Source organism: Danio rerio, chromosome 17 (genome assembly GCF_049306965.1).
Source record: "Danio rerio strain Tuebingen ecotype United States chromosome 17, GRCz12tu, whole genome shotgun sequence".
NCBI classification, from domain to species: domain Eukaryota; kingdom Metazoa; phylum Chordata; class Actinopteri; order Cypriniformes; family Danionidae; genus Danio; species Danio rerio.
The window spans coordinates 6,700,181-6,725,333 of record NC_133192.1 but is presented as its reverse complement, the minus strand read 5'-3'; the positions used below and the strand labels follow the sequence as shown (position 1 = coordinate 6,725,333).

The 25,153-nt window shown below is 35.9% G+C and overlaps 2 protein-coding genes across 3 annotated transcripts in view; both read left to right on the top strand.

Annotated features, from left to right (window-relative positions):
- The window catches only part of enpp4 (ectonucleotide pyrophosphatase/phosphodiesterase 4), a 27,338-nt gene extending 19,802 nt beyond the window's left edge, over positions 1–7,536 (top strand). The window contains exons 5-6 of one of the 2 annotated variants that reach the window (XR_012392728.1): positions 133–1,827; positions 3,596–7,176. The gene's annotated coding sequence lies outside the window, so the exon portion shown is untranslated. Of the gene's footprint in view, positions 1–132; positions 1,828–3,595; positions 7,177–7,310 lie in introns of those variants that run through there. The other variant, XM_073927262.1, reaches the window with a different exon arrangement.
- Positions 7,370–25,153, top strand: clic5a (chloride intracellular channel 5a). The gene is made up of 6 exons (NM_001007385.2): positions 7,370–7,536; positions 17,201–17,310; positions 17,518–17,643; positions 19,595–19,701; positions 22,006–22,187; positions 23,944–25,153. Exons 1-6 carry the CDS (start codon positions 7,486–7,488, stop codon positions 24,106–24,108), a joined length of 741 nt encoding a protein of 246 aa, NP_001007386.1. The 5' UTR covers positions 7,370–7,485; the 3' UTR covers positions 24,109–25,153.

Sequence of the window (25,153 nt, the reverse complement as noted above, 5' to 3'; positions counted from 1 at the left end):
GTGGTGGTGGTGTAATGGTGTGGGGGAGATTTTCTTGGCACACTTTGGGCCCATTAGTACTATTTGAGCATCGTGTCAACGCCACAGCCTACCTGAGTGTTGCTGACCATGTCCATCCCTTTATGACTCCAGTGTACACATCTTCTGATGGCTACTTCGAGCAGGATAACTCACCATGTCATAAAGCGTGAATCATCTCAGACTGGTTTCTTGAACATGACAATGAGTTCACTGTACTCAAATGGCCTCTACAGTCAACAGAGCTCAATCCATTTGAGCACCTTTGGGATGTGGTGGAACGGGAGATTCGCATTATGGATGTGCAGCCAGCAAATCTGCAGCAACTGCATGATGCTATCATGTCAATATGGAGCAAAATCTCTGACGAATATTTCCAGAACCTTGTTGAGTCTATGCCATGAAGGATTAAGGCAGTTCTGTAGGCAAAAGGGGGTCCAACCAGGTTTTAGTGTAAGGTTTACCAAATAAAGTGGCCTGTAAGTATTTAAAAGGTAACAGCTGAATTTTCACAAGGCATGCTTCAAATGATTGTGGACAATACGGCACATTTTTATTTTCAGGCATATTTTTAGATCGTATTTTTTTGAGCGTTTACTGTGAAATATCTATTAATTAACCATTTCATATTTTGTGATTCACAGATGTTTTGTTTATTTATGGTTGTGAATTGCATAATGGGATGTTGATCTCTGCTTTGTCGACTTTTGATGTTGAAAATTCGACTCCACAGTTTAGCAAAGTGACTTTTATTGACATTTTAGTAGTTTGATAGTATGTAGTGTATAAGAAAAAAATATATTCAGAAATATGTTTATAAAAATAACAGAACAAGTACTGGCAGTGTATTATCAGGTTTTGTACTGTAATAAACAACACCATTTCAGACAATATATCACTTCAAACTGTTGAAAATGTCACTAAAAGTCCCCTTTCAACATTGAAAACTGTTGAAGGAATGATCAAGATCCCAAAATGCAGAAGCACAAAAAAAAACCATGAACCGCTAAATATGGGAAAACTACTAATATAAGGGTATTTAGTGTTCAAAAGAACCACATCTAGCTAGTTTGTTATCTTTACAGTCACTTTTAATGCATTCTTACTAAAGGTGTTACTTTCTGTGTATATACTTTATCTATAATATCTAATAATGACGTAATACACAAATACACGTCTAGTTAGTCGGCATTCACTATATAGAGCTGCAGAGTTCAGTGTGTGACTGTTACTGTACAGTCCTGAGGTCAGATGTCATGTGGAAATGAGTGTTGCAGGAGGTTATGTCTCTATATTTAGAAAAACTGACTGGAAAGTTTTAGCCGTAATTCTCCCACACTGAACACCGTCCTGACTATTAAGAACTGAGGTGTGAGAGACTGTGACCCCATTAAACGGCTACTAACTGTATGTGTCACAAGTATAAATGTTCATATGTCACTCTATTGTGCTTGTTGACTAACCACTGGCTGATTTAAAGGGACAGTTCACTAAAAAATGAAATCATTCACTCCTTCTCAATTGGTAAGGAGTATTGCCAATGGAGAAGTATTAGTTAATGTCAATGCATTGACAAACACGAACAAACAATAAAGTATACAGTTATTACAGTAATTGTTTATGTTAGTTGATGTTAGCGAATGAAAATGTAGTTGTTCACATTGCATTGATTAATGTTGACTAGCATCAATTTGGGTGTTATTAATGCATTAGTAAATAAACTATGATATATATAAATGCTGTACAGATAGATGTAGTTTATTATTAATTCATGTTATTAAACACATTAACTAACATTAACTTATAAGGGTGTCACGATCCTCCAAATCCTCGATTCGATTACATTTTCGATTCTAAAGGCACGATTCGATTCGATTTTCGATTATGAATAATTAATTAATTAATGACCAATTAATTATTTGTAGCCTACCGTTTAAACTACCTGACCTGCATGGTCTTTCTTTTACCCATAAACAAATCATACAGTAAATGAATAAAGGCAAGATACACACATAATTACCACCTGTCAATCACTTTTTTCTGCGGGACTCGTGAATAGGCAGTGATCGGTGTCGTTATAATGGCGTCGGAAAAAAAGACGCACAAGCAACAGGAACCAGCCAACAGTATCTGAGGTGTGCGCTAAAATGACTAACGTTAAGTACAAGTGAGTGAAAGATTGAAGCAGTCCTCTGACTGCCTGGACCTGCTCTCTCGAGCGCATGGCTGTGTGTGCGTCTGTGTCTGTGTGGTCACGTGATGTGCATTTTCAGAGGTAGAGAGGAAGGAGGGCTGCTCAGAAGTGCTACACGCCACTGTGGATGTCAAATCATTGTCGTTCTAAAATGCCATTTAAAAACAAAGACAGTGTAAACAGGGCCTCAGTGTGTACTTTTCGCGAGTGCGTCCGAGGCTCAGACACACTCTCCCAGTTCAAAACTAGATTAAAGACCTATCTGTTTAGTAAAGCATACACTCAATGCATCACCTAGCGGGTTCCACACTGGCTTCTGCATCTTGCTTATATACACGATGAACAGCAGCTACGCTAATTATTCTCGTTATTCTCTATTTTCACCTGGAGATACTCATCTCGAGGTCCTCAGATTATGCGGAGTCACTGATTGGATCCAAGACCAGCGACGTGATGATCCCAAGGATTCCATATCCGGGACCAGGCCGTATCCTGAGCTGCTGCTGCGCTGATGGTCGTGAGGAGTGGAGAACATGTGTCTGATTCCAGTGACGCTCCAGGGACAGACGAGTCTTCGCTGAGGCCAGCTTCCTGCCTAAACCACGGCGAATGAAGCTCTGCACAAGACTTTTGGCCAGCGGAGAAATTAAAATGGTCGTGCCCAACTGAGTCTGGTTCTCTCAAGGTTTTTTTTCTTCACTCTTATCAGGTGAAGTTTTTTTTCCCTCTCCGCTGTCGCCACTGGCTCGCATGGTTCAGGATTGGTAGAGCTGCGCATCGATGAATTTGCTCTTCAGTGTTTGAACTCTCAGTAATGATTAAATCACACTGAACTGAGCTAAACTGAACTGAACTGAACTTAAACACTAAAACCTGAACCACGCTGTTCCAGTTACTATGACCATTTATGTGAAGCTGCTTTGACACAATCTACATTGTAAAAGCGCTATACAAATAAAGCTGAATTGAATCGAATTGAATTGAATTTGCAACGGGGGCGGGCGGAGGATCGCGATGCTGGTGTTGTCTATCGGACGAACCGTACGTAATGCGTACATAGCAAAGCTTGCAAAACTGTGTTTTTTTTTTGTCGACAACACAAACGTTGTCAACATAACTAACTGGAAATCCAAAATGCTCACACACCGGCGACTTCATTGAAAGAGGAGAGGGTTTAAGTTCTGTCGACGGGTCTCCTGCGTCTGCAGTTTAACAAGCACTTCAACAAGCCTGTTTTTTTCCCGCTTGGCAAGCCAAGCTGACGTGACATGGGGGCGTGGCAGCATCGACGATTCTATTTTTTGATTCGATAATCAAAATTGAGCAAAAATTTCGATCGATTTCGATTAAAAATCGAAATCGTGACACCCCTATTAACTAAAGAAACCTTATTGTAAAGTGTGACCTCTCCATTCGCTCCAAACCAAGTTTTTTTTTTTCTTTTGTTAAAAGCAAAGGAAGATATTCTGAAGAATGCTGGAAAATACAGCCGTTGACTTCCATAGTATAGTAATATTGTTCCTATAATATGCAGTGACTGTTGTGTTCCAACATTCTTCAGAATACCTTATTTTGTGCTCAACAGGAGAATTAACCGCTTCAGTAAATGATGTGGAAATGTTCATTTTGTTTTGGTGAACTGTCACTTTAAATACATGAGCTGAGAAAAAAAGTAAGCTTGATGGACCTGAAATAGAAAAAAGCTGAACCTCTAACAAAAATATTTTGAGAAATTTTGAAAAAAATTAAAAAATTAAAATGAACCTTGTTTACCCTTATCTCATTTCTTAAAATGAGATGTGTGTGTATATACAGTAGAACTGTGAAATAATGCTATTTTTAAGTAAAGTCAACTAATCGTTTTAAAAGCAACAGGTTTATTCAATTTTCAATTCACCTTTATTTGTGTAGCGCTTTTACAATGTAGATTGTGTCAAAGCAGCTTCACATAGAAGATCATAGTAAATTGAAACAGTGTCAGTCCAGTTTTCAGAGTTCAGTTCAGTTCAGTTTAGCTCAGTTCAGTGTGGTTTGATTTTCACAACTGTGAGTCCAAACACTGAAAAGCAAATCCATCGATGGGCAGCTCTACAGAACTATGCAAGCCAGTGGCGACAGTGACGAGGAAAAACTTCATCAATTGTTGAAAGTGATGAAAAAAAAAAACATTGAGAGAACCAGGCTCAGTTGGGCACGACCATTTCTCCTCTGGCCAAACGTCTTGTGCAGAGCTGCAGTCAAGGCGCCGGAGGCTGGACGCTGGGCCTCATCAAAGACTCGTCTGTCCCTGGAGCATCACAGGAATCAGTCTCATGTTCTCCACTCCTCCATGACCACTACAGCAGCTGCTCAGGATACAGCCTGGTCCAGGATATGGAAACCTCGGGATCATCTCGTCGCTGGTCTTGGATCAAATCAGTGGCGCTGTGTGATCTGAGGGCCTCGGGATGAGTATCCCCAGGTGGAAATAGAGTATAAATAGACAAATTAGCGTAGCTGCTGTTAATAGTGTATATAAACGAGATGCAAAAACCTGCGTGGAGCACATTCATGTATCATATCGCTAAGTGATGCATTGAGTGTATGCTTTACTTAACAGATAGGTCTTTAATCTAGTTTTGAATTGGGAGAGTGTGTCTGAGCCTCGGACGTTCTCAGGAAGGCTATTCCAGAGTGTAGGAGCCATAAAGGAGAAGGCTCGACCTCCTTTACTCGATTTTGCTATTCTAGGTACTACCAGAAGCCCTGAGTTTTGAGATCTTAAAGAGCGAGTTGGATTATAGCGAGACAGAAGATTGGTTAGATAAAAAGGAGCTAGATTATTTAGAGCCTTATAGGTAAGAAGTAATATTTGAATACGAAACTGAACAGGTAGCCAGTGTAAGGAGGATAAAATTGGGGTGATATGATCAAATGTTCTAGACCTGGTAAGAACTCTGGCTGCTGCATTTTGTACTAGCTGAAGTTTGTTAACTGAGGATGCTGGGCAGCCAGCAAATAGAGCATTACAGTAATCCACTCTAGAAGTCATAAAAGCATGGACTAGCTTTTCTGCATCTGAGATGGATAGCATACTTCGTAATTTAGCGATATTTCTCAGATGAAAGAAGGCAGTTTTTGTCACATGGGATATATGGTTTTTAAAAGTTAGATTGCTGTCTAGTATGACACCCAGATCTTTTATAGTAGCGCTAACTTTGTATCCCTCGTCGAGTTGTGAGATCTGCTGTGTTCAGGATTTAGGCCCAATAAGTAATAATTCTGTTTTGTCTGAGTTTAAGAAAAGAAAATTGTTGGCCATCCAGTCTTCTAATAATGTCTCCCAGGGGTAGCATGTATATTGTAAACAGCAAAGGGCCTAAAACTGATCCTTAAGGCACCCCATACTTTACTGGGCTGACTTGTGAAGGCTCTCCATTAATATTCACAAACTGGTAACGGTCCGCTAAGTATGACTTAAACCATTGTAAAGCTTGTCCCTGGACACCTGTAGAATTTAAGCGATTTATGAGGAGATTGTGGTCAATGGTGTCAAATGCGGCATAAGAGCGAGTAAAACTAATAGCGAGATGCACCCTTGGTCAGCAGCTAAGAGTAAATCATTGGTTATTTTCACTTATGCGGTTTCTGTGCTGTGATGAGCCCTGAAACCTGAAACACTTCACAAACATTGTTCATCTGCAGAGAGGAGCATAATTGAGTAGAAACAACTTTTTCTAGTATTTCAGACGTAAATGGAAGATTTGAAATAGGCAAATAATTAGCTAAGTTGCTGAGGTCCAGTTGTGGTTTCTTAATAAAAGGCTTAATAACAGCTAGCTTGTAAGGATTAAGAACATGGCCTAAAGATAAAGAAGAGTTGATAACATTCAGAAGAGGTTCTCCTTTACTCACTTATTTTAAGTAAAGTGTACTTATCGCATTAAAAGCAACATGTCTACTCACTTTTAAAGTAAAGTCAATTAATCGCTTTAAAAGCAACAGGTTTACTCAATTATCTTAAGTAAATTCAACTAATCCTTTTAAAAAGCAACAGGTTTACTCACTTATTTTAAGTAAAGTCAACTAATCGCTTTAAAAGCAACAGGTTTACTCAATTATCTTAAGTAAATTCAACTAATCCTTTTAAAAAGCAACAGGTTTACTCACTTATTTTAGGTAAAGTCAACTAATCATTTTAAAAGCAGCAGGTTTACTCACTTATTTTAATTAAAGTCAACTAATCGCTTTAAAAGCAACAGGTTTACTCACTTATTTCAAGTAAAGTCAACTAATCGCTTAAAAGCAACTGGTTTACTCACTTATTTCAAGTAAAGTCAACTAATCGCTTAAAAGCAACTGGTTTACTCACTTATTTTAGGTAAAGTCAACTAATCATTTTAAAAGCAGCAGGTTTACTCGCTTATTTTAGGTAAAGTCAACTAATCACTTTAAAAGCATCTGGTTTGCTCACTTGTTTTAATTAAAGTCAACTAATCGCTTTAAAAGCAACAGGTTTACTCACTTATTTTAGAGTAAAGTCAACTAATCGCTTTAAAAGCAACAGGTTTACGCACTTATTTTAAGTAAAGTCAACTAATCGCTTTAAAAGCAACAGGTTAACTCACATTTTTAAGTCAGCATATTTTATAGGTTTACTTACTTATTTTAATTAAAGTCAACTAATCGACTGAAAAGCAACAGGTTTACTTTAAGTCAATTGAGTTTTCTAATCATTTTTTACAGTGTACATCAATGGAAAACATATTGATTTGAGCTTTCAGATACTAATATCTCTATTATTTAGAAAAACTGGCACTTATTTCACATAGCAGTTTTTATCCATGTCTTTTACTAGAGAACACAGCTGTGGAAGTTTCTGGAATTGAGTTCATTTGACACGTAAGGAGTCTTATTATAGGTGCTGTTTGGATTTTCGCACCAGCGCTGTGAGAGGTCATTGTGTCGTGACTCAGGTTTTGACAGTAAGGAGTGAAACATGATTCATCATATTTCTATAAAGCAGCAGCAGCGGCGGTGGCCGTGGTACAGTGAGCTGCGGAATAAATAATGGTGTAAATGACACCCGACTCCTCTTTCTCTCCTGCTCCTCGTGGAGGTTATTTTTGGTCTGACAGCGCAGCGGCTCTCACTGACAGCTGACCGCCAGGAAAATCACAACCACAAACCTGTTAGAACAACAACAACACAAGACTTCTGCAAACTCGCATCCAAGGGGACAGCAGGATACACAGTTCTCTGTCAGCTTCTGTTTCTGAGTGAGCTGCAGCGATATGACCTCAAATGAAGAGGGCAAAGATCCTGATATTGAGCTCTTCGTCAAGGTAAGTTTTGTTCAAGAATTGTTTATCTTGTTCGGTTTGACCATATTTGACCCAACATTGGGTTAAAAAAATGTTTATCTTGTTTGGTACACTTGAATAACACAAAAAAGTGGTTATTTATTGTAACATAACTTTTGGTAATATATGGACAAACACAATATTGGGTTAATTTAATCTATCCGATTGGATTTGACCATATTTTACGCAACATTGGGTTAAAATAACTGCATTTTTAAAAATTGGGATTAAAGAATTGTTTATCTTGTTTGGCACACTTGATTAATAAGATTAAAAGATTGCCTATTGTAACCTAACATTGGGTCAAATATGGACAAACATTATTGGGTTATTTTAATATATTTGGTTGGATTTGACCATATTTAACCCAACATTAGGTAAAAAAAAAACAGCCATTTATATTCAGATTAAATAATTGTTTATCTTGTTTGGCGCACTTGATTAACACACAAAAAAGATTAGTTATTGTAACCTAACATTAGTTCAAATATGGACAAACACAACATTGGATTAATTTAATATATTTGCTTGTGTTTGACCATATTTGACCCAACATTGGGTTAAAAAAACAGCATTATTTATTTTAGATTAAAGAATTGTTCATCTTGTTTGTAACATTTGATTAACACTCAAAACATGATTGGTTATTGTAACCTAACATTGGGTCAAATATTGGGACACAAAATTTTAATTAAATCTATTCGGTAGGGTTTGACCTTATTTGACCCAATGTTGGGTTAAGACAACTGCTTTTTTTGAGTGAATGGTTTGTGACAGTCAGTCGGGATTCACTACATTAGGTGCTTTTGTTGTAGGTTTTTTGGTTTATTGAGTGTTTATAAACATTCAAATATAACCTTCAATACGCAATGGGAAATCTAGCAAACAAACAAACAAAGCATACACTCCAATAATGACTTTTGCTGCTTGTTAAAGCTACTTATTTAAAAAGAGGTGAAACAACACAATCTTTTTGGGTACAACTTAATTGTTTTTTGTTCAATCGACTTCAATTTGTAAAATTAAGTTAACTTAATTGAATGTGTTGGGGCAACATGAAGGAATTGTGTGGAACCTAACATTTGTTACAGTGTAGGCTAGAACAAAACAAAACAAAACAAAAAAAGATCTGGGTTGTCTTATTTGACCCAATATTGGGTCAAATATGGACAACCCCAACCCAACTTTTGTGTTTAAAAGTGTTATTTAAATTTTGTCCGCACTGTAAAAAATGTGTGATGCCTAAATGTTTTCTCAACTTAAATCAGCCAAACAGACTAAAAGTATAAAGTTGAACTTATATATAAAAATATTTTGTTAAACCTGCACTCAAAAAAACTGGGTTATTTCAACCCAAATTAGATACATTGGATTAAATTTAGTTCTATTAATTAAAAATAATATTAATAGAAAAAATGTATTAGTCCTTATTACACCAAGAAGTATGTTAAAATAACCTGGCATTTTTTGTGTGATTTTAATGATTAAAATTAGTTAAAGTTGCACAAATCATTTGTTGTCATGACTTTGTCATATTTCTTTTTTTACATTGCATACTTGACCCAAAATTGGGTTAAATTGAATAATAAAATTACCCAAAAACGCAATTTTGGGTCAAATATGGACAAAAAAAAAAAAAAAATACTTTTAACACAAAAGTTGGATTGAGTCTGTTCATATTTAACCCAACGCTGGGTTACAGTAAGAGAACCCAGCATTGTTTTTATTTGTTTTCTTGTATTAAAGCCTATGTTTGTTTTGTTTGTTTGCTTGTTTCTCAGTTTTCCCATTGCCTATTCAATGTTATATTTGAATGTTTATGAACACTGAAAAGACTGACAAAACTACAATAACAACAAAAGTGAATGGTCAGCCTCAAACACAATGTAAAAACAACAACAACAACAAAATCATACAACAGAAGAAAGTGTTTAGCTATATTTAAAAGTCTTTGAACCGTAGTACACAAAAAACGCTGGGTTGTTGTAATCCAGTATTGGGTAAAATATGGACAAATGTTGAACAGTGCTGGCTAAACGTTTTTCTATTTAATTTAAATGACACTTTTTAAGACACTTTTTAAACCAGCGTTTGGTTTTGTCCATATTTGACCCAACGTCGGCTTACGATAACTCAGCTTTTTTTCAACGTGCGCAAATACAGCCTCAAACACACAATGTTTTCAGTTTTTTAAACTGTAGTACCCTCTAAAAATACATGGTTGCTGTAACCCAGCCAAAATATGGATAAATGTTGGGTTCATTTTTTTCAATTAAATTTAAATGACTTTTTTTTTTTAAACCAATGATTGGGTCTGTCCATATTTGACTCAACGTTTGGTTATTAAAACCTAGCATTTTTCAGAGTATACAAATACAGCCTCAAACACTCAATGGAAAAGCAGAAAACACACAACAGAAGAAAGCATTAGCTTCTTTTAAAAGCAGTTTCAGTTTTCCCAGTAGTGTTTTGCTGGCAGACTTTGAGTTTTGAGGACTCTAAAGGAAGCAGGTAGCGTTTCAAAGCAGAAACTCAGGGTTCCTCTTCAATTATTTCTTGACTTCTATCAACACCTCATGCTCTAATTCCTCTGAAGGGCTGATCGGGACTTCTGCGGCTCTCTCTCTGGGTTGTTTAGCAGATTTGTTGTGACCTATAACACGTTAACAGCAGAAGGTGAAAAGAATACAAACGTTGATAAAGACATTAGAGACATCAGTTTAAATAAAAGAGCGGTCATAATTGCAGAAGGTCACATGTTATTTTTTAACCATGTGGTGTCTTATTGCATGAGTCAAAGTTATAAATAGAGCCAATAGTGACAGTAAAAGGCAGAGACCAGAAACACTTTGTTGACTGGCTTATGTCCATTTCTTGTTGATTATGATACCTTTACATTAATAAGTATAATGTGTTGGGTAACCCATTTGACACTTATCCAATTTCTTTAGATAAGAGGTGAAATAGGGTACATATGTTTCTTCCAACGCAATCTCACTGCAATTCGTAACTTTTAGATTTAGTATATGAATTCGTACGATCTAATTTGTACAATTTAATACGATTTGCTCATCACCCAGTGACGGTTGGGGTTAGGGGTGGGGTTGGTTGCCACGCCTCCTTTTTAAAATCGTACATTTTCGTACGACTGAACTCGTACGAAATCATACGAATTAGCCACTTTAACTGACAAAACGTAAAATACTTACGTTTCCTCGTGAGATCAGGCTGATTTCTTCCCATACTGATAGACTGGTTAAAGCGACTTTTTCCATTTTTATACGGTTCCTTATGTAGTTAAAATACAATCAGTTAAATAGACTTTGGCATTCAGTTGCTCAAGCGTAAAACGAGACGAAAAGCCGTTTACTCGCACGCGCCCGTCAGAAATATATGTTCATATAAAATAAATGTTCATATTTTAAAGACATGGTGGGGAAATATCATTTAATGCAGGGCTTCTTGTACAATCTGAGACCCCCTTTATATCGGATGTCACTCAGCTAGTGGCGATCGCTGATTTTTAAAGAAAACAGCCCTTAAACGCGCCAATTTTGCAACGGTTTACAGTTCACCGGAAGCGCTTAACCCAGATAACTGACAAATTAAAAGTCCATACTTCTGCATACACCCTATTAAATTTTCACATAAACTCTAAAAATGCTGGGTTGTTTAACACAATGTTGGGTCGAATATTGGCAAACTCAACTGTTGAGTTAAAAAGAATCATTTTAAATTTAATTGAAAAAACGTAACCCAACATTGGGTTTGTCTATAATTGACCCAGCGTTGGGTTATTGGGTATTTTTAGAGTGTAATGATTCCGCAAATCATGTGAAAAGTTGATTCAAGACTTGTGGATCAGACTTAAAGTGATCAGACTTATGGATTTTTACCAGAAAAGAGTGTACAATGTTCATTCATTCATTCATTTTCCATCAGCTTAGTCCATTTAATCATTAGGGGTAGCCACAGCGGAATGAACCGCCAAATTATCCAGCATAGGTTTTACATACACAGCAAAGCATGATTTTCTTACTTGGATTGTTTGTCTTGTTTTTAGTCTAAATATCTTAAAACTTTTAAATCAAGAAGAATTTTCTAGACAAGCAAAACATATGGTCTTGTTTTAAGAAATAATATGCCAAAATGAAGTGTTTTACCTTAAAACAAGCAAAATTATCTGCCAATGGGGTAAGCTAAATAATCTCATGTCAAAAGGAAAAAACAAGATTATTTTGCTTACCCCATTGGCAGATTATTTTCACTTCATTTTGCCTCTCCCTTCTATCCCATAGTCAATCACAATGCGCCATTAGTTAGATCACCACTCATATTTCATTATCCATTATTAACCACAAAATAACTTTAATTTGACAATTGCTCGAAGATTAAAAAACAAACAAATTTTACCTTTACCTCAACCCACATAACTAACCATACATGAAATATTTACCCTCACCTTCAAAAACTATTTCACAGGAAAATAGTATACATCAAAATGAAATTTCGATGCCAAAACATTGAAGAATATACATTTGTTATATTGTGTCGATCATCTAGGCCAGGGGTGTCAAACTCAATTCCTGGAGGACCGAAGCCCTGCACAGTTTAGTTCCAACCCTGCTCCAACACACTTACCTGTAGGTTTCAAACAAGCCTGAAAGACTCAATTAGTTTAATCAGGTGTGTTTGATTAGGGTTGGAACTAAACTGTGCAGAGCTGCGGCCCTTTTGGAACTGAGTTTGGCACCTGTGATCTAGGCGGCGACTCAATGTTCGCCAACAGTCTCTTTTTCATTTCAATATATCATGATGATCAACCATACACACAAAAAAAAAAACCTTTACCTTCAATAACATTATTTCACAAGAAAATAGCATAAACCCTCATCATGTTTACCAACAGTGTCTTTTTCATTACAATATATCATAATCAACCACACGAAAAATACCTTTACCTTCAAAAACATTATTTCACAAGAAAACAGCATATCGATTATCATCATGTTTATCAGCAGTCTTCATTTCACTTTTTTTTTTTTTTTCGGACAAATTAATTGTTTTATGTTCAACTCACTTAAATTTTCAAAACAATTAAGGCCCAATCCCAATTCCACCTCTTAGCCCTTCCCCTTAACCCTCGTTTTGCACGTTCCCGTGAAGCTTGAAGCTTGATTTCTTTAGCTTGAATGCGTAGGGCTAAGGGGAAGGGCTAGATACCCCTTAAAATGGAGATTTTTTTTAGGACCACACTCGAAACCAAGGGGTAAGAAAATGTGCCTGAATACACCAGCCACAACGGCAGCATGACTGCACCCAGAAGTAAAGAGATCCACAAATTAGTATTTTTTTTTTGTCATTATTACGAATTTTTACAACAAACAAGCACATGTTTTGATACATTTATAATGGCATTGTGTTTTACAATTACTAAAATGAAAACCGCAGAATTTTACTATATATAGTCCATAATAATAACTCAGTAATCCCACAACATTCTGACACTCGATGACACTCGAATACCCTATCAGTAATGTATAGTGGCTGGGAATGAGCTTTTTACAGTGTCTGCTATAATGTTAATCGTGTTTTTGTGTGTTTACATAGATAAGCTGTGCAAATGCACAATACACTTACAACCTTATTGCCACATTATATGGTTATGGCAACATGATATACAGTTGGAGTCAGAATTATTAGCCCCCCTTTGAATTTTTTTTCTTTTTAAAATATTTTCCAAATGATGTTAAGCAAGGAAATTTTCACAGTATGTCTGATAATATTTCTTCTTCTGGAGAAAGTCTTATTTGTTTTATTTCAACTAGAATAAAAGCATTTTTTTAAATTTTAAACACCATTTTAAGGTGAAAATTATTAGCCCCTTTATATATATATATTTTCCATAGTCTACAGAACAAACCATCGTTATACAATAACCTGCCTAATTACCCTAACCTGCCTAGTTAACCTAATTAACCTAGTTAAGCCTTTAAATGTCACTTTAAGCTGTATAGAAGTGTCTTAAAAAATATCTAGTCAAATATTATTTACTGCCATCATGCCAAAGAAAAAATAAATCAGTTATTAGAAAAGAGTTATTAAAACTTTTATGTTTAGAAATGTGTTGAAAAAAATCTGCTCTCTGTTAAACAGAAAACGGGGGAAAAATAAACAGGGGGCTGATAATTCTGGGGGGCTAATAATTCTGACTTCAACTGTATGTCTTCAGTGATGTCTTGAAGATAAATACCAAAATATAACGCAAATAACTACAGCAGTCACCATCATCGATCTTATATGAAGCAAGGGATCGCGATTACATGATGATGTGTTGTCCCATTTCTTAAGGGTAAATTTTGAAGCCCTTCCCCTTCTGTTTCAAGAGCCAAGGGGAAGGGGTACAAAAATAGGATTGGGATTGGGCCTAAGAAAAACTTAACCGATTTGTGTTTGGACAACATGAAGGAATTATGTGGATATGTACATGCACTGTCAAAAATGCAATCCACACAATTAATTAATCCCAACACAAATTACTTCAGTTCACAAAACAAATGAAAGAACTGAACATGAAATAATTAAGTTGTCTAAATAAAGCTAATTTCAGCTCATTTTAAATAAGTAGAACAGTAGAATAAGGTTGAACAAGCAAGTCGGCACCAGTGGTTTAGTGGTTAGTGCGTCGACACATGCACTCTGGTGCTCGCGGCGACCCGGGTTCGATTCCGCCTTGCGGTCCTATGCCGATCCATCCCCTCTCTTTGCTCCCCATGCTTTCCTGTCAATTCTCTCTACTGTCCTATTAAAAATAAAGGTGAAAATCCAGAAAAAATAATTATAAAAAAAACAAGCAACATAAATCATCTTAATTTTAGAGTGTGTGTGGGCAAAAACCACTTTAGCAATAACTCTGACATTTGATCTGAGTCGTTGGAGTGTCGAGTGTTTAGCTCCACGTTTTATCCCAGCACCGTAAAGTGATAAACAGATTAATAGGTGGCGAGGATGACGTCTCGCTCAGAGTTCTGTTGACAAGTTCAGCATGACCCAAACCCCTCGGCTGTGGGCTAATGGTCCAGGTAATGGAATTTCCATGAATAATTCAGCTGAAGAGTGGATCTGATGTCCAGCTTGGGTTACTGGCCCAGTTTAAGGACGCTATTGGATAGCTCCATCTCCTAATTCCAGATATGGAAATTTGGCACTGACTCTCATTGGTTCTTTTGTAGCGTGTACTATTGTTTTGAAGATTCAAATCATGTATGCTGAATGACTTTCAGAGGTTTAATCTCACACAACTCCTTTCTAATAACTGATTTCTTTTATGTTTGCCATGATGACAGCACATAACATTTCACTATATATATTTTAAAATCAGATGGATAATCAGAGAAGTAGGAAGCTACCGGAACTACATCATATCATTTATATCATTGAAGATTTTTAAACTAATTATTTGTATTGCTTTTATACATTATTTTAATGATTATAAGGATTTTTATAACCATTCAAGATAAATGTCAAACCATTTTTAAATCAAACTTTGATGCATCACTTTACTTTTTTTCATATCTCGGACAGTTCTACTTATTATAATTTATTTAAATATTAATGACAAGAGAACATGGGTTGCTCTACAAATATATATTTTTTATTATGGCAAGAATAAAAGCAGAAAAAAGTACACTTATAGATTTAGTCGCTCCACAATTGACACATTACTGTCTGGCTAGTTTCTGTCTTCTACTGATATGTTAAAAAGGCAATAATGGTCCGACATTCCAGACCATTATCACCAATAAAGTCTAGAAGAACAGGCCATCAGTGTATTGTAAACCGATAGGTTCAAATATGTCTTTCCAGTTATCAAAAAAATAATTTGTTCCTTAATTACAGTTTTTTAACTACTAAATTGTTTTAAATTAAAAATTGTAATATATACATCAGTGTAAAACCTATAAATGGTGGAAAAACATATTTCTCTAATTGTGTACATGGGTCTCCACTTTTGCCATGGCCTCTTTTGGCTTTAACAAACTTATCCCTCAGGTTTTTCCAAACCTTTTAACAAAAACTTTCCGACGGCTGTTGGAATTTCTAGCCAAGAATTATTGGTCATCTGGTTATCTCTATGAACACAGATCATAAATAAGTCTGTACAGTCAGATGAAAATCTCTTCTGAGTGTTTCTAATTCAACTCAAATCAAACATGGCGATGCGCAAACTGTTCGCTCGAGTCTCAAAAAAAAAAACAAAAAAACAAAAAAAACAGCTGAAATCACGTTGCTCGCACCCAAAGCCAACCTCAGCAAACTCCGCAATGACATCACATTCGCCGTGCACACTCAAGCGAACTAGTGGACGTGTCAAGTTGTTGTTTTTTAAAAGCTGCTTTTATTCTAACCAAAATAAAACAAATCAGACTTTCTCCAAAAGACAAAATGTTATAGGAAATACTGGGAAAAATTCCTTGCTCTGTTAAAAATCATTTGGGAAATATTTGAAAACGAAAGAAAAAAAACTGAGAAGTGCGAATAATTCTGGCTTCAACTCTCTCTCTATATTTTTATTTATTTATTTAATTTTCTTCAGGAGAAAGACTTATTTCTTTTTGTTTGCCTGGAATAAAATGTATTATTTAAAAAAATAAAAACTGCTTGGTCAATATTAATAACTGTCTTTTTTTTTCTTTATTTGATCGGCTACAGAACAAAGCACTGTGGTCCAATGACTTGAATACTAGTTTCCTGAAAAATAACTAGTACAAAATAAATTTTTAAAATTCTTATGTTTAAAAATGTGTTGAAAGTCATATTAACAGCACTTGGGAAGTGTTTAAAAAAAGCAGTAAAGAATAGAAATTAGAGCAAGAAATAATACACTGTTAACAATTTCCTGTTGAATCTATCAATAAAAGCAAAAATGCCATATTTACATTTACAGCACTATTTATCTTGCTGTATGTTTACAGTATTGCATATCTTTACTGTAAAATATACAGTAACTGTCATAATGCAACTTCAAAATATGGTAACATTCTGCGTAACTGTTTTACAGTAAAATACAGTTTATATAACAGTTAAATACTGTGTAATTTACAAAAATCGTTAACAGAGTATCTATAAAATAAAAAAGACTAAATAAATAAATAATATGTATATTTAATTTAATAGATTGTACATATTTTTATTTTATTTTGTAAATATTTTATCATTTCACATGTATTTGCAACATTATACCAGACCTTCAACTAGGGGCGACATGGTGGCTCAGTGGTTAGCACTGTCGCCTCACAGCATGAAGGCCGCATCGAGTCCCAGCTGGGTTAGTTGGCATTTCTGTGTGGAGTTTGCATGTTCTTTCTGTGTTGGCATGGGTTTCCTCCGGTTGCTCCGGTTTCCCCCACAGTCCAAACACATGCTCTGTAGGGGAACGGAATGAACTAAATTGGTCGTAGTGTAAGAGTGTGTGTGTGTGTGTGTGTGTATGGATGTTTCCCAGTACTGGGTTGCAGCTGGAAGAGCACCCTCTGTGTAAAACATATGCTGGAATAGTTGGAGGTTCATTCTGCTGTGGCGACTAAAGGGACTAAGCTGAAGGAAGATGAACAAATGAATAATAAACCTTTAACTTTGTTCTCAGGCTGGCAGTGATGGAGAAAGTATCGGGAACTGTCCATTCTCCCAAAGGCTTTTTATGATCCTGTGGCTGAAGGGAGTCGTGTTCAATGTCACCACTGTTGATCTGAAAAGGTATGAAAAATTGATTTTATTATTATTTTTAAATCTACTTTTTTTGAAATTCATGTTGATGTTAGAAGATCTTCAGCATTTAGTTTTAGATAAAGTGACGCAAACTTTGTGTTTCAACTGAAAAAGTGAAGAAAACTGAACTTTACCTGGATGCATGACAAAAATCAGCTGTTAGCGTGCATCTTACGTTTTCTCTTTTTCTTCCAGGAAACCAGCTGATCTTCATAATCTGGCTCCTGGAACGCCTCCACCATTTCTAACATTCAACGGAGAGGTGCGGACAGATGTCAACAAGATCGAGGAGTTTCTAGAGGAGATGCTCGCGCCTCCCAAGTAGGTTGAAGGAAGATGAATGAAGGATTGACTGTTTGTGTAAAAGTACAGATACCATTCAAACAACACTAAACTGACATTGAGATTGGTGTCAAAAAACATTTTAAAAATCAATTTAGGTGGCTTAGTGGTTGGTACTGTCAAATCACAGCAAGAAGGTCGCTGGTTTGAGCCCTAGCTGTGCCAGTTAGCATTTCTGTGTGGAGTTTGCATATACTCCCTGTGTTGGTGTGGGTTTCCTCTGGGTGCTCTGGTTTCCCCCACAGTCCAAACAAATGCGCTATAGGTGAATTGAATTAACTAAATTGGTTATAGTGTATGAATGCCAGTGGTGTGGTGGACGGGCCCACAGGGGGGCCCTGCTTGAAACCTGCTTGAAATGTATATATATATGTATATATGTATATATATATGTATATATATATATATATATATATATATATATATATATATATATATATATATATATGTATATATATATGTATATATATATATATATATATATATATATATATATATATATATATATATATGTATATATATGTATATATATATATATATATATATGTATATATATATATATATATATGTATATATATATATATATATATGTATATATATATATATATATATATATATATATATATATATATATATATATATATATATATATATATGTATTACTTTTACACTGGATTTTTCCCCCTAGAATGCATGTAAACAACCTTGATGTCAAAAAGACATTAATTTGCGGTCTAAGACTGATGTTAAAAAAACATGTCAAAACTGCACATCAATTTAATGTCAGCTGACAACCTTGATGTCAAAACAACATGAAACTGACATCTAACGTTGCAGTCAAAAATCCATTACAGGGACCGTCCTGTACAATCATTTTGATCACACTTTATTTTGATGGTCTGTTTGATGAATTTAAGTTATATTGCAACTAATTCTCATTAGATTATCAGTAGACTCTTAGGTTGGGGTTAGGGTTAATGTAAGTTGACATGTACTTGCAAAGTTTCTAATAGTCAGTTAAATGTATCAACAGATATTAAGCAGAGAGTCTACTACTCAAATGGACCGTCAAAATAAAGTGTTCCCTGCTAAAAAATCCAGCTTAAACCAGCCTAGGCTGGTTGGCTGGTTTTAGCTGGTCGACCAGGCTGGTTTTAGAGGGGTTTTGGCCACTTCCAGGCTGGTTTCCAGCCATTTCCAGCCTGGTTTTAGCTGGTCAGGCTGGAAAATGACCAGCTAAATCCAGCTAAAACCAGCGTGACCAGCCTGGTTTAAGCTGGACATAGCTGGTTTTGAATGGACTCCCAGCCTGGCTAGGCTGGTCAAGCTGGTTTTAGCTGGATTTAGCTGGTCATTTTCCAGCCTGACCAGCTAAAACCAGGCTGGAAATGGCTGGAAACCAGCCTGGAAGTGGCCAAAACCCCTCTAAAACCAGCCTGGTTGACCAGCTAAAACAAGCCAACCAGCCTAGGCTGGTTTAAGCTGGATTTTTCAGCAGGGTTACCTTAATTTTTTGAAGACAATGTTAGATGTCAGTTTTATGTTGTTTTAACATCAAAGATGCCCGGCTGGGTAGTGTAACTAGTATATTTGACTTCAGTCTATTAAATTATTAGATATTATTAGCGCTATTAGATATTAGACATTTAATATTGCACCCCAGGCCACCCATCACCCCCTTAGGTGCATTATTTTTCTATTAATTCAAACGCTGAACTTCAAAATTTCTTACTGTCCACTACTGGTAATGCGAACTGCATTTTTTTATTTGGTCACACTTTATTTTGATGGTGTGTTTGTTGAATTAAGTTAGATTGCATCCACATCCTCTGTACCACCAGATATTAGGAAGACACTCTCAAATGAACCATTAAAACAAAGTGTTACCTGTTATTTGTTTTGTTTTGTTTGATTTGTTTCACTTCTAAAGGTATCCTAAACTGGCGGCAAAGAACAAGGAGTCAAACACAGCGGGAAATGACATCTTCGCAAAGTTCTCCGCTTACATCAAGAACACGAAGCCAGAAGCCAACGCAAGTGAGTTTGAAGGAACACCCCTCTTGTATTTTGTAAATAGGCTCATTTTACAACTCCTCTAGAGGTAAACGGTTCGGTTTTACCATTTTTAAATTCACTCAAATGATCTCCGGGTCTGGCAAGAGCACTGTTAGCTTAGCTTAGCATAGATCATTGAGTCTGATTAGACCATTAGCATCTCGCTTAAAAATTTCAAAAAGGATTATCGATCATTTTCCTTGATAATTTGAGCTTTTTTTAGTTACATTGTGTACTAAGATCAATGAAAAAAGAAAAGTTGTTATTTTCCAGGCCGATATGGCTAGGAACTATACTTTTGTTTCTGTGTAACAATCAAGGATCTTTGTTGCCGTACCATAGCTACAGCTGGCGCAATGATATTACGCAGCACTGTTACCTACACTTTAAAACATTATATGATCAACTAGTCATGAAAGCATATGTTTTTAGTTACTCATTCATTCATTTTCTTTTTGGCTTAATCCCTTTATTAATCTGCGATCACCACAGCGAAATGAGCTGCCAACTTATCCAGCATATGTTTTACGCAGCGGAAACACCCATCCATACACACTCATTCACACACACTATGGACAATTTAGCTTACCCAATTCACCTATACCCCATGTTTTTGGACTTGTGGGGGGGGCGGGGGGGGGGGGGGGGGGGGGGGAAGGAGAAGTTAAAGGAACATACAGTGTCATATTTTCATTTTCCATCTTAGTAACTACAGAAGAGCTTTAAAACGGGAAGTTACCTTAACGCTTTGGTCAGTTTTGAGCAAGATGCTAATGGTCTAATCGGATTCAATGCACTATGCTAAGCTAAGCTAAAATTGCTCCTGCCAGACCAGTTTTCCATATTTTGTCATTCATGTTTTTATTTTTTTCGCTTTATTTCTGCTTTTGAATTGCATTATGGGACTTTGATCTTTCTTCCAACAACTTTCAACTTTAAAAAGTTTAAAAAAGTGACTTTTATTGACATTTTTAATAGTTTAAAGTGATATATTGTCTGGTTTGGTGTTGTATATTACTGTATATTATTGTATATACAGTTGCATAATATAACTGCCAGTACATTTTCTGTTATTTTACAGACTTTTTTCTCTATGTATTATTTATGATACATTATATTAATTTAAACTACTAATATGTAATATGAGCAAGATGCTAATGGTCTAATCTGATTCAATGCTCTATGCTAAGCTAAGCTAAAATTGCTCCTGCCAGACCAGTTTTCCATATTTTGTCATTCATGTTTTTATTTTTTTCCCTTTATTTCTGCTTTTGAATTGCATTATGAGACCTTGATCTTTCTTCCAACACCTTTCAACCTTGAAAAGTTTGAAAAAGTGACTTTTATTGACATTTTTAATAGTTTAAAGTGATATATTGTCTGTTTTGATGTTGTATATTACTGTATATTATTGTATGTACAGTTGCATAATATAACTGCCAGTACATTTTGTTATTTTACAGACTGTTTTCTCTATATATTACTTATGATACATTATATTAATTTAAACTACTAATATGTAATATGAGAAAGATGCTAATGGTCTAATCTGATTCAATGCACTATGCTAAGCTAAGCTAAAATTGCTCCTGCCAGACCAGTTTTTCATGTTTTGTCATTCATGTTTTTATTTTTTTCCCCTTTATTTCTGCTTTTGAATTGCATTATGGGATCTTGATCTTTCTTCCAACAACTTTCAACCTTGAAAAGTTTGAAAAAGTGACTTTTATTGACATTTTTAATAGTTTAAAGTGATATATTGTCTGGTTAGGTGTTGTATATTACTGTATATTATTGTATATACAGTTGCATAATATAGCTGCCAGTACATTTTCTGTTATTTTACAGACTTTTTTCTCTATGTATTATTTATGATACATTATATTAATTTAAACTACTAATATGTCAATAAAAGTCACTTTGTTAAACGGTTGAATTTTTAACATCAAAAGACGACAGAGCAGAGATCATAGTCCCAAAACCATAAATAAATGGAAAACACTTTCACAAATCACAAAATATGAAAATTGTAAATTAATAGATTTTTTTTTACAGTGTAGGAGAGTTGCAAAATCAAAAAGTAAAGTATTTCTTTATCATCTGCTCTATGACTTATTAAAGGAGTCTCTACAGCTCTTTCTCGATTCTCTGCTGTCGACTGCAAAATATAGAGCCCTAAAGCCCCTTCACATCCCACTAAGCCTTTACAGGGATTGTCTTGACTTAAAGCCGCTGTATTTCTTCAGATGAATACATTCAGTGCAAGCTCGTTTGAAATGTTTGCAGGTCTGGAGAAGGGGCTGCTGAAGGTTTTGAAGAAACTGGACAGCTTCCTAAACTCCCCTCTGCCGGACGAGATTGATGCTGAAAGCACCGGGGAGGAGAAAAGCTCAAACCGCAAGTACTTGGACGGCAATGAATTAACGCTTGCTGACTGCAACCTCCTCCCGAAACTGCACGTCGTGAAGGTGACGTAGTGCTGTAGTTGATCATTTAGTGCAGGGGTGTCAAACTCAATTCCTGGAGGGCCGAAGCCCTGCACAGTTTAGTTCCAACCCTGCTCCAACACACTTACCTGTAGGTTTCAAACAAGCCTGAGGGACTCAATTAGTTTGATCAGGTGTGTTTTATTAGGGTTGCAACTAAACTGTGCAGGGCTGCGGCCCTTTTGGAACCGAGTTTGACACCTGTGATTTAGTGTAAGATTAATAACTGGAGATTCCAGTAAACACGTTCCTTTTTATTCCACAGAATATTTAATTTAATTAATTTATTTTTTAAATCATTAATTTCTGAAAAATATGCACCTTATTATTTTTATTAATATTTCCTTTATTATTTTTTATGGATGATAAAACATATACATGAAACAATACCTGACAAAAGTCTTGTCATCGATCCCAGTTGTAAGAGCACCAAATAATATCTTCTAGTTGATCATTTGGAAAAGTGGCAGAAGGGAGATTTTTCAGATGAATTATCTGTTGAACTGCATCTTAATCATCACAAATACTGCAGAAGACCTGGAATCAGCAAGATTCTTACAGAAATCAGTCAAGTTTGGTAAAGGAAAAATCATGGTTTGTGATTACATTCAGTATGGGGGCGTGCGAGAGATCTGCAGAGGGAATGGCAACATCAACAGCCTGAGGTATCAAGGCATTTGTGCTTATGATGGCAATTATATGTCAAAAATAATCAAATGCACCAGTGATGTTTACGCATGAGGAGAAGTAAACCGTGAGAATATTACAGACCTACACGTGAGGAAATAATTGTTCGCTCTCGCGCTTGCTGGCTGCTCTCTCTGCTCGCGTAAAACTTTTAGAATTTTTGTCAGTCCTGGACTTGGTTTAATTGTTGTCTCTAATCCGGGCGACCCCGGATTAATAAAGGGACTAAGCCGACAAGAAAATGAATGAATAATAGGTGATGACTTTCAATAGTGAGATATTTCTCGTAATGTCGCGTGTAGGTCTGTAATCTTCTTGCGGTTTATTCCTTCTCTTATGTAAACATCACTGGTGCGCTTGATTATTTTTGGCATAGAATTGCTGTCATACGTGCACATTACAAACCACAGGAGAGGGCAAATTCTCCAGCAGGATAGCGCTCCTTCTCATACTTCAGCCTCCACATCAAAGCTCTTGAAAGCAAAGAAGGTCAAGGTGCTTTAGGATTGGCCAGCCCAGTCACCAGACATGAACATTATTGAGCATGTCAGGGATAAGATGAAGGAGGCATTGAAGATGAACCCAAAGAATCTTGATGAACTCTGGGAGTCCTGCAAGAACACTTTCTTTGCCATTCCAGATGACTTTATTAATCAGTGATTTGAGTCATTGCAGAGATGTATGGATGCAGTCCTCCAAGCTCATGATGGAGTCAGACACAAGATTAATTCTGTTTTCACTTCAGCAAGACTTTATATTCTATACTGGACATTATTTCTGTTCAGTGACAAGACTTTTGTCTAAGCAAAGTCAGACCTACTGTCCTCATTAAACAATTAAAAATCAAAGCATGATAATATTTTATTAGGTAAAACAAGCGTAATCTAGAGGCCTTTGCCTTTCATATAAGCGACTTCTGATACCAAATAATAATATTATTGACCTTTTTTATTTTAAGAACTGATTTTATTCCGGCTAAAAAACTCACCTGACCTGACATTTATTAGGACGATCAATTAACAGCACCAATAATTTTTCTTCCCACATTCAGGTGGTGTCTAAGAAATACCGTAACTTTGAGATCCCGTCTGATCTGAGTGGAGTGTGGAGATACCTGCAGAACGCCTACAGCCGAGACGAGTTCACCAACACCTGCGCCGCAGACCGAGAGATCGAACTGGCCTATCAGGACGTGGCCAAGCGGCTCGGAAAATAAACACACACTAATCACAGACTGGAATAATACACAACAAACATGCTGAGGGGGTCAACCCATACAGGCTCTGTCCTGAAACACACACACAAACAAACACACACTGACCTGCTAGCTGTTCCCATCATGCTTGTGTGAGCTATTGCCATTATGTTTACTATATAAGTGACATAAACTCCTCTATTAGTGTCGTTATCTATGACAGCCTAGAGAAAACACTGTGCCACTCTTTCTGTACTCCCTCATGAAATAATACTATATTCATTTATAGTGGTTTTGAATCATACTATAGTAAAGTGTATTATATTAGTGTTTTACAACAGGGTTTTTGAATGAATGCTACTGCACTCTTGCATAGTGAGCTGATAAAGTTATAAACACTGTAGTAAACAGTGTTGTATTGTAGTATAATATAGAAATCAGCACTATATTTGGGTAATTTGGCTACAGTTATTGTATAATAGCAACTATAGAATAACTACAACAGATTAATTCAAGTACTTACTATAGTAGTGTTCCAAAACATGCTAGTAATTACTATAGTATTTTTTCATGTGTGCTGATTTTGAGTTTTGGATGATTTTCTTCATTTAAAGTGCAATTTTTGATCTCTAAACCTTTACATTTTTGTGTATTATATAAATTATTTTTGCTAGCTTGTGAAACAGTAATATAAAGCTTTATTTTATTGTAGAGTGTAACATTTAACATTGATATTTATGAAAGGTAATGTGTGTGTAAATATCTGAAGGAGGAAAAAAAAACATTTCTTTGGAATTAGTTTGAAGTAATTGTATTTTAGCACGCAGCCCCACCTAGTGGAGAAATTAGCTATTTAAATTCGCCTCAAACAGCAGTTGGTATGCACAAACTGGCACAAAATGTCAACATTTGAGAATACCTTTTGTTATTACAATCCAATGAAAGCCATCGAGTTAGGCACACGTTTAGGTCTCAGGTATTATATCTTGCCCTGTCTGGAGTTTTCATATATTGAAGTGAACAATATCAGTTGTCTCTTATTAATAAAAATATATTTTTCCACAAA

Bases quoted from the DNA above. Each gene is read 5' to 3' on its own strand.
- clic5a (NM_001007385.2), top strand. From the start codon at position 7,486: ATGACCTCAAATGAAGAGGGCAAAGATCCTGATATTGAGCTCTTCGTC. The intron at 17,644-19,594 runs GTAGGTTGAAGG...TCACTTCTAAAG, and splicing joins GAGATGCTCGCGCCTCCCAA to GTATCCTAAACTGGCGGCAA. The intron at 22,188-23,943 runs GTGACGTAGTGC...TCCCACATTCAG, and splicing joins CGAAACTGCACGTCGTGAAG to GTGGTGTCTAAGAAATACCG.